General features: G+C 47.7%; 1 protein-coding gene across 2 annotated transcripts in view; it reads left to right on the top strand.

The window, feature by feature from the left end:
- LOC146271789 (cadherin-18-like) overlaps positions 1-9,479 on the top strand; it is an 18,888-nt gene extending 9,409 nt beyond the window's left edge. For both annotated transcript variants that reach the window (XM_084706643.1, XM_084706642.1), the window contains exons 5-12: positions 1,417-1,584; positions 1,958-2,145; positions 2,387-2,640; positions 2,800-2,936; positions 4,345-4,469; positions 6,136-6,250; positions 8,282-8,536; positions 8,683-9,479. In XM_084706643.1, the coding sequence (XP_084562769.1) occupies positions 1,417-1,584; positions 1,958-2,145; positions 2,387-2,640; positions 2,800-2,936; positions 4,345-4,469; positions 6,136-6,250; positions 8,282-8,536; positions 8,683-9,224 (1,784 nt within the window). In that variant the 3' untranslated portion in view covers positions 9,225-9,479. The remainder of the gene's footprint in view (positions 1-1,416; positions 1,585-1,957; positions 2,146-2,386; positions 2,641-2,799; positions 2,937-4,344; positions 4,470-6,135; positions 6,251-8,281; positions 8,537-8,682) is intronic.
- Positions 9,480-10,111: the final 632 nt, after the last annotated feature.

Consider the following 10,111-nt stretch of genomic DNA (forward strand, 5'->3'; position numbering starts at 1 on the left):
TACCTTGACACTTACAAAAAATGATACATAATCAGAATAACCATGATAGTTGGGTAGTTTTGAACTTCACATTTCCGTTATCATGTTCTACTGGATTCCAGCATTACATCTGTTACAAAACAGTAACTTTGTTGGTCTAATGTACTACTGTAAATCAAGCCCACTAACCAGCTGATTGAGTCAGGGTGGTCATTTGAATTTCCTTTCTTTCAAGGCTTTCCACAAACCACAGCCACATAAAAACACACACACACACAAAATGAAGAAATTAAGCTTAGTAATGGTTCTCTCAATTCAACAAACAAAGTCTTCCAATACATACTGTATCTCCTTTGTCCATGTGTAAAATACTTGGCCTTTATAATCTTTTTAACAGATGACTGACTGACCCTGGTACAAGTGTTCAACTGACCCTTCTACTCCCATACGCCCATGCACACACCCATACACACACATACACACAGTCTCCACATATTGGTCAACGGTGCGTTTTATAGAATACTGTGTTGGCCCAGTTATTTGACTGATCCAGCTGCTTTGCTGTTGTGAGGACAACCTTGTGGTCCGATCCTGCCGTCCTCTCACATCAAACACCCATGCCTCCTCCACCACGGCAGCACACATGCACGATGCACACACGCCCTGTGGCCTTTGTTACAGGTGCAGGCTGCCTGGTCAATCTGTTTGCTCCCCTGTGAACACCCCTCGCAGTCTTCGGGGCTGGAGCTGGGCAGATGGCACTCTCCTTCATAGAGCTCCGAAGCGAGTAATGCAGCGTAGCAGGGCCTGGGGGCTGAGCAGGGAATAGAGGTGTGGAGAGAGGGGGGTAGGTGAGGAGAGGAGAGAGGAAGAGAGAGGAGGTGAGAAGAGGAGAGAGGAGGAGAGAGGAAGAGAGAGGAGGTGAGAAGAAGAGAGAGGAGAGGGACTGGTAGGACTGGAGGGCAGAGAAGAGGAGAGAGGAGGAGAGAGGAGGAGAAGGGAAGAGGAGAAGGGAGGAGAGAGGAGGAGAGAAGAGGGACTGGAAGGACTGGAGGTCAGAGTGGAGGGGAGGATAGAGGAGAGGAGAGGAGAGGAGAGGAAAATAAGAGATAGTGCATGTGTCTATGTGGAGATGGGAGTGGGGGACTAATACCATTTATTTAGCGTGAATTGTGCCAGGTCCATCCCTGATTTTATCTGTCTGTCTCTCTCAGTGAAATGTAAACAAATCATATGTAGATGTGATAGGTACAGTGCAAATAATTTATCTATGTAGAGCAGCTGTTCCCTCACCATGCACACACACACACACACTATTGTGATTGTTTCGGGTCTGTCCCCTATAGAGAAGTGTTCACCCCAGTGCTGCTACCCTCCCCCTTCTTGTTTTTGAACATTGTCCCTGTCCCCCCTCCTCCCTCTCTCCCTCCACTGCAGGTGTGATCAGGACGGCCCTGGCAGGTATGGACCGTGAGGCTAGGGAACGCTACTTCCTGGTTGTCCAGGCCAAGGACATGGCAGGCTCCGTGGGTGGCCTATCAGGAACCACAACTGTCAACGTCACTCTGACTGATGTCAACGACAACCCACCCAGATTCCCACAGAGTGCGTACACACACCTTACCTCTGACCCAGAGGGGCTTTAAGCATCTCATCCCAGATTAAGAAATGCAATTCATTTGTACTGCACTCTATTTGTGGACCACTTTACCAGACTTCTATAGTCAGACAGATGCCAATTTACTTTTTTTGTCACAACATACGCACATCATAGACCTTGTGAAAACAACATTTACATCTGTGCCATAATAAACAGAACATTTTCCATTTTTTTATTGAAGATGATATTGGCAAACTGATTGTAGAGAAAATAAAGGGCAGGCTTGTATAACAGAGGGTAATGCCATCCGTGGTAATGCGATGATAATGTCAGCCGTGTTTTAATGGTGACCGTTTCAAACTCATCGATTGATCTCAGAGAGCTATCAGCTCTACGTGTCCGAGTCGGCCGCTGTGGGCCAGGCTGTCGGCAGAATCAAGGCCAGCGACGAGGACCTCGGGGTGAATGCAGAGATGGATTACGTCATCACCAACCCCGAAGCTGCTGCCGTGTTCTCCATCAGCACTGACAGCGAGCACGGGGAGGGGATCATCTCACTCAAACAGGTAGCTGCAGATCCACACACACTGTGCTGCTTTTCATTTATTTGGAGACTAGGTTGGGTTGTTTTGTTTTGTATAGCAATATACTGGATTGTGGGCCTCCGTGGTAAAAAGACATCTAGTGTACAATACCAAGGCACCTTTATGGGACTATGTTTTGGATAGTCCAAGTAGAGTACCGGTACAAATGAGTACAAATGCTAATGATTCAGTGGAACTAACCGTCAGTTTGTTTGGTCTGCAGCCTTTGAACTATGAGAAGAGGAAGACCCACACACTTCACATTGAGGGCGTCAACACACATCTGGACTCTCGCTTCTCCCACCTGGGCCCCTTCAGGGATTCCACCACGCTGCGGGTCATCGTGGGCGATGTGGACGAGCCCCCACTCTTCTCCATGGACTACTACATCATGGATGTCTACGAGAACTCGCCCAGCGGAACGCAGGTTGGCATGGTGACCGCCCAGGACCCTGACAGCACCAAGAGCCTCGTGAGGTAACAAAAGAAGAGAGAAACCTCTTCAGAAGGGGCTTCCATGTGAATGGTTGCGCGGTCATGTCAAGGTTTTCCATCTTTCTGTGGGATTCGAAAAAGGAATAATCCCTGAATCTGCTGATTCGTTTGTTCATCGACCCTTGGCTTTTCTGTGCACAGGTATTTCATAGATAACAGTGAGGAGGGTCCGGTGTATTTCACAGTGGGCGTCAACAGCGGCTTCATCAGGACCACTCAGCCTCTGGACAGGGAGGGCGTGGCCTGGCACAACATCACTGTCATGGCGGCTGAGGTCGGTGAGTAACACTCCAGAAACAAGACAAGCATAGCAGCTACTGAGACTCTGAGCTGTAGTACAGTTGGCCACACAGAACCTTTTGTACAGGACATTACCACAGCCAGTTCTACATGACACTGCTTGTGTAAGAACACATCATTACTGTGTCTAGTGAAAGAGCACTAGCATCACACTTGTGCTGAACCTTTGTGGTGAAACAGTGGTAGCCATGGTAGCCTTGTCATTATAACACGTGTATAAAAAGTATATTTGAAAGTGCACTCTAATGCCAATGACACCAAAAACATTGACTGCAGATGACACATAATGTGTCTATCCTATTCTAAATTGTTTTGCCTTCTACACATGGATAAAGCATTTCCCAGTCTGCATAGAATCCCACTGTTACTCAGTTCTATTTCCAATGCAGGTAGAAATACATCACCCTGGCTTTACACCATGAGACTGAGGAGGGTGCAGGAGGGCAATCAATTCTTACTTTCCACTATTTTCTTGTTTCTCGTCAGTGCTTATCCGGACAATTATCCTTAGCTTTCCCCTCTCTTGCACAAAAGGCAGGAGCTAATGGACCGGACTAGCCATCAATATGTGTGACGCTACGAAGTTTGGACGGTGTTAAGTCAACTGAATGAATTGATAAATCAATCCTCACTTTTCTCTGGACTTGTTTATGTCGACAGAGAGAGATACAGCAGCATGCAGAGATAAAGCAAGGAGGGGCCGAGCACGAACAGGAGATAAGAGGAGACGTAATGACAGAGATGGCACGGGGAGAGACTGAGAAAGAGGGAGAAAAAGGAGGAGGGGGGGGGGGGCGAGAAGTTGAGCTTTGCAGGGAGCAGCTGAGCGACCGGGTCACCTATCAAAGGGAGTTTACACTTGGCATGAGTGCATGCGCTATGTCCAAACCCAGGAGACATGCTAACCCGTCACACACACACACAGGCACACCACATCAGACACACATGGGTGGAGCTGGACTCAGCAGGGAGCTAACCTTAATAGAGCGGAGATGTGGGCACCATAAGTGTCTGCCTTCCATGAGGCCTGGACAGAACACTGGCACGTGGAGAAGTGGGAGGAGCCCCAGTGGGCTGGAGCAAGCCTGACATAGCATGAGACCGGCTTCAGTTTACATTTACATTTAGTCATTTAGCAGACGCTCTTATCCAGAGCGACTTACAGTACAGGGACATTCCCCCCGAGGCAAGTAGGGTGAAGTGCCTTGCCCAAGGACACAACGTCATGCGCTCTGGCCGGGAATCGAACTGGCAACCTTCAGATTACTAGCCCGATGCTCTACCCGCTCAGTCACCTGACTCCAGTTTCACCTGCATTTCACAGGACTTTTCAATGCTTTATGTGTAATCCACTGCTTTATCGTCACGTGTTTCTCTGTTGTCCAGACAACCCTCGTCTGGTCAGCCAGGTTCCCGTGACCATTCAGGTGCTGGACGTCAATGACAACGCTCCGGCCATCGCGGGGGACAGTGAGGACATCATAGTATGTGAAAGTTCCAGAGCTGGCCAGGTTAGATGGGCACACAGTTTTAAAATAAAAAACAATGTTTCTCTCTCTCTCTCGCCTGCTCTCTCTTTTGCTTTCTCTATTACCCTCGACCTGTCTTACTTTGCCTCTCTCTCACTCACACAAACTCCTACACATACTCCTTCACCCCTTTGTGTGTCTGACACCATCAGGAAGGGATTTATCTGCCGAGCTGCAGACTTTGCAGCCTCTTGAACCCATAAATTATTCAGCCTGCATCCGTGTCTTCACCAGCAGATAGCAGCTGCATTAAACCCAACACAGCTCCTCTTTCGTACAAAATGTTTATCATCTCTCATTCAGATTTGGCCCGCGTGCAGCAAACCACGACTGCTGTGATTCACATCGCTATGCTGTTCTTCCTCTCGCTTCGTATTTTCCTCCTCAAATGGAGATTACTAAGCAGACTGCAGCCAGTGTATAATCAGTTAGCTTGGCTGGGGGCATCAGTAGACGCGCATCCTAAGACCCACTGAACGTGAAGAGGATTTCTACCTTCACTGCAACACATTAATTCCTGGAAACTTTGTGGGTCATGTTTGGGAGAATGTATTTTGAAGAGATTATCCTACTCTGTTCAATAAAAAAAAAGAGAAGGGAGAGAAGTAAGGGATCGTTTCATGTTACTATAGCGGCATACTTTCAGATTTGAAATCTCCACAAATAATCTTTTGGACATTGACTGTGGAAGGGACCAGGTTTGTCGGTTTTGAGGGCAAGTACCGTAAATGAAACGTGAGGCAAGGTTCACAGTCTGTCGGTCAAATGTATTGTTTCATTACGTTGACTATCGTCAATTACAAATAGCCTGCAGCCGCTGTTTGCTTCTGCATGGTGTTCTCCAGTCTCCTCAGTCCATAGATAAGTCTATGTATTTTGATCTGATAATATAATTTGACTGTGCTGTATAAGGGTCTGTATAGGACTACAGTGAAGACCTCATGCATTCATGCATACTCTGTAAACTCTTTTTTAGCAATCTTATGTGAACCCACTCACGCATTCATATGTATCACTTCTGAGTGAAAAACTGTTGCACAAACGAAAGTCCTAGCCTTGGTTAACAAGATGTATGTGTAGCTCCACAGCAAGTGTACCAGACAGGTCAGGAGTTTCTCTAATTGGTTTCTTGCCTGCTGGAGACTCTCCTGCTGAGCTGCATGTAACAACCATGACAGCCTGAGTCACTCAGCAGCTGACAGAATTTCAGGACTGGTGTCTGGAAATAGGCCGCATGTGTAAAACACACACTTGATGCACATGGCGTAAAGCGCACACAAACACACACACACACACACACACCCACACCCACACACACTCTCTCACACATACATCTCTCACCCCTGTTTTGGATTTCAACCATGTTGTCCCTTGCAGGCTGCAGTCAAACTTTCAACCTGACACACGAAGACACTAGCTTGTTATTCTGTGGCCCACAGCCTGCTTAAATATCTTCCAGTGGATCAGTTTGGCTCAGGTATCACCTAGCAGCACAATCATGGAGAAACCAGGCTCTCCATTCTACAACGAATACTGGATGAACACCTTTTTTGGGGGGCCCGCAGTGCATCCGTGTTTTGTTTACGACTCTGCAGTCATGTGACTTCTCCCCACTGATTCCATCACACGTTCTGCTGTTCTTCTCCAGGTGATCCAGACCATAAGGCCTGCTGACATGGACAACTTTGCCAACGGTCATTTCTCCTTCGCTCTGCCCAGAGAGCTCCCAGACAACCCCAACTTCACCTTGAAAGATAATGAAGGTGAGGACAGAGCAGAAACAATCGAGTTATTTTAAAGTTACTGTGAAACAAAGTTAGAAATGAGCAATGAAACAGACGAAGACAGGAAGGATACAATGTTTTAGTTTTAAAGTTGTTTCCAACAGTGGTGGTTCTGTCCAATCTAACATGTGCCTTTTTGCATTATCAGTTCAGTTTTCTCTGGTGTCTCTGTTTAATTCTAACATTTTTCTGGATGAAATCTAAATATTTGTGAGAAGATCCAGTGTATTGGGCCCAGCGGTGTCCTTCCTCTGCCCATCTTCAGGGGGTTTGTGGATGAAGCCTAACTGTTAAGGGAGCAGTGGTGAAGACAGAGAGGCCAGAGGCCAGCCCCAGTCGCTGTGTTAGTTTACCAGAATAATCCACTGAGATAAGCGGTGTCTGGAGAGTGATTACCCAGGCAGATTGAGCATCATTACCAACACAAACATATCTGGTGCTGTTTGTAGTGGAGCAGTTTGCCCTGTTTACACTCCCCCAGTCCTCTGAGAATCCTTCAGTATCAGGAGGAACCTGCAGTGGTGTTTCCTTGGTAACCTATGTTGTTTCTTTCTCCTCCTTCCCTTTCTTTTCTCTGAAATGTAATGTTCCCAGTCTTTTGCTCTTTTCCGGCTGTTGCCTGAGAGCTTCTTGCTATCATGGCAATTGACTCGGAGAGGAGTGTAAGGCAGGAAGAATGGATGACAGCAATCAATAGCATGGACGAGAGAAGCCGAGTGTTGGTTTGACTTTGGTAGCACTGTTCTGTGTTATGCTTAACGTTCACCACCACACTCGTGTCCTTGTCATCTCTCGCCTTCCCACCGCTTTGACTAGTCCCACTGTTCCTTCCTCTTTATCCCCTCAGTCTTTCCTTTTCACCTTAGTCCCTTCCCTTTTTTCTCCAGTCCATCCATTTTAATACGAGCCCATCCTCTCTTTCGCTCCATTTCCTTTGGTGTACAGTAGCTATTTGCAGTGACTGACAGACAGAGAGAGACAGACAAAAAGAGAGAGAAAGAGACTTAAGACCAAGATAGTACAAAATAGAGAGAGAAGTATACAAATGGAAGTGCTGGACGGGGTTTTTAGTGCACGATTCATGGTCTCCCAGTGGGTTCGAGGTGAGAAAAACAATCCTCCATTGTTTACCTGTGTGTTACCCATTGTGGGTGAAGAACAGTTGTGAATTTAGACTCAACAGCTCATGGGCCAGGCTTGGGAATGTCTTGAGGGATGGAGACAGCTGCAAGTCGATAGCATCCCAATGCAAATGAAGGCATCCAACCATGGTATCTCCCATGGGCTGCGCCAGAATACATTTGTTGATATCTACACAGTTGCAGGATGCTAGTGCTGACCCACAACCAAACGCACACGTGTGCACACAGGCACGAATGGACACACACGTATGACACCCCCCCTCCCCACCACCCCTCCACCCACCACCCCACCCCCCTCCCTCCCTCCCGAACACACAATCACGCATCACACACACACGTAAACACTTCAACATACTCGTGTCTCTCGCCATCTTGTGTGACACGCTTTAGTAGCATGGCTGGGAGCCTTGTGGGGAAATGAGTGTGCATTGTGAAGATGCAGGCAGTGATTGTGCATACCAATGTGTGGCTGTGGGGCTCCGTGTGGGACTGGGAGTATCTGCTGGAAGCTTTCCAAAAGGAGTGAACAATGCTGCTGCACAGGCAGGGAGACACAGATAGAGAGAGAAAAAGAGAGAGGAAGAGATGTAACCCTGAAATAAAGACGGATATAGAGCTTATTGTTAGCTTCAGTGTTAATAAAGGCTGGAGAGGCAGGCGCAATCTGTTCACACCCCACTCTAAAAGATAACACAGCTAAGGTGTGTCTGATAGAGTAGTTAGGGATGGGTGGAGGCATTCGTGGATTTGGTGTATGTGTTAAAAACCAGTGAGGACTCAATGACAGGAAACTGACTGAATGTGTGGATGCTTTTTTTTTTTGTGTGTCACTCACTTCCTCTCTCGCCCCATCCATCTGTCCCGCCAGACAACACAGCCAGCATCATATCACGCCGGCGTGGGTTCCAGAAGGCAGAGCAGGAGTTGTATCTTCTGCCGGTGGTGGTGTGGGATGGGGGGGAGCCCACGCTGAGCAGTACCACCACCCTGAACCTGCACGTGTGTGTGTGCCTCCGAGGCACCAGGGGGCACAACCTCTGCCAGGCCCAGGCCTTCCTATCCACGGCAGGTCTCAGCACCGGAGCCTTCATCGCCATCCTCCTCTGCATCCTCATACTTCTGGGTTAGTACTGGTGTCTGTGTACGTAAGTGTTTGTGTGTCAGGCGCATATGCTCATGAATAAAATGTATTCACACAAATACAACACATGACGTGAGAACTTTCTCTCTCTCTTTCTCTCTTCCTCTCTCACTCGCTCTCCTTCCCAGCCATTGTGGTAATGTTCCTGACCCTGCGCAGTAAGAAAGCCAATAAGGAACCTCTCATTCTGTCTGAGGAGGACATCCGTGAGAACGTGGTAACCTACGACGACGAGGGCGGCGGGGAGGAGGACACAGAGGCCTTTGACATCGCTGCGCTACGCAACCCCGCTTCCACAGAGCAGAGGAGGCTGCGCCACCGTCGAGAGGTGGAGCCAGAAGCTACCTGGTTGGTGATTGGCTGCCGTCCGCGAGTCGGCGGGAGCAGCCTGTCGGCTTCCTCCTGTTCGGTCCTGGACAGCAATGACATCATTCACCGTGTCATCAGGCAGAAAGTCGTGGAGGCAGACCTGGACAATAGAGGACCACCCTATGACTCCCTGCAGACCTACGCCTACGAGGGGCGGGGCTCCCTCTCGGGGTCCATCAGCTCCCTGGGGCTGGCCACAGCGCTGCCTGAGCTCAGCTACTCTGACCTGGAGGACTGGGAGCCCGAGCCACACACTCTGGCTCGTCTGTTTGGAGAGCATATTTTAGAACACAGCCCCTAGACTGGGTGCCTGGTCCACGGAGACGACCCTCCAGCAAGCTGTCCTTCCCCCCTCCTGGGATCCTGTCACCCTGTTTGGATTGAGAGGAGGCACTGTTCTGGAGGTGATGTTAACCATTGTGTCTCGATCGGATCCTTTTTGGAAAGAGCATATTTTGGAAAACTAAAATTCTGAAAAGACTACAAATAAAACTTCACGGTTTGGAAAAAGGAGAAAAGGAAACTATTTTCCCTATTGTATATTTTTATTGATAAATAAAGCCCAATTGTTTGTGAGAGGTGAAGTGACTTACAATTAATGTTGTAATGAATCCTATGTTCTGCCCTTATACTTGATACCTGGGGGTATTCCTGTGGAACCATGTTGGTAAGTACTTACAGTTCTCTGTGTAGACCATCCAAGGTCGTTCCAGTACTTCACTAATTCTGTGTACTGCAAAAACAAGTCATGAAAATTCTTCACAAGAGCAGAGAAAGTTTTAATTGGGTAACAACGGCACTGTAAGCGTTGTTATTGGCTTCAAATGCTTTGGTGTGCAGCTTTTATGGCCATCCTGGGGTTTCCACATGAGCTCTGAGAAGGCCTGGTGTGTTCCTGCAGCCCTCTTGATCAGCACCCAGGGGATCCCAGCTAGAAAAAGATGAACAAACTGCGTTCATTATGTTGCCAATGTCAGGAATGATGTGGCAATAAAATTAATTGAATATATATTTTTTTAAGATTCAACTGCCATCATTTCTTACAAAAAAAAAGAAGTACTTTCAAAGGAAACAAATAATTATGTGAAAGCACATCGATTTACTCTGTTTTTAAAAATTGATTGCTATATAAAGAGGTCTGGTTCTGTCTGCTGAGTAACCAATAAAGGGAAATGAGGTATGATGACC

This window comes from Hypomesus nipponensis, chromosome 10 (genome assembly GCF_054491055.1).
Source record: "Hypomesus nipponensis isolate SF chromosome 10, ASM5449105v1, whole genome shotgun sequence".
Classification (NCBI taxonomy): domain Eukaryota; kingdom Metazoa; phylum Chordata; class Actinopteri; order Osmeriformes; family Osmeridae; genus Hypomesus; species Hypomesus nipponensis.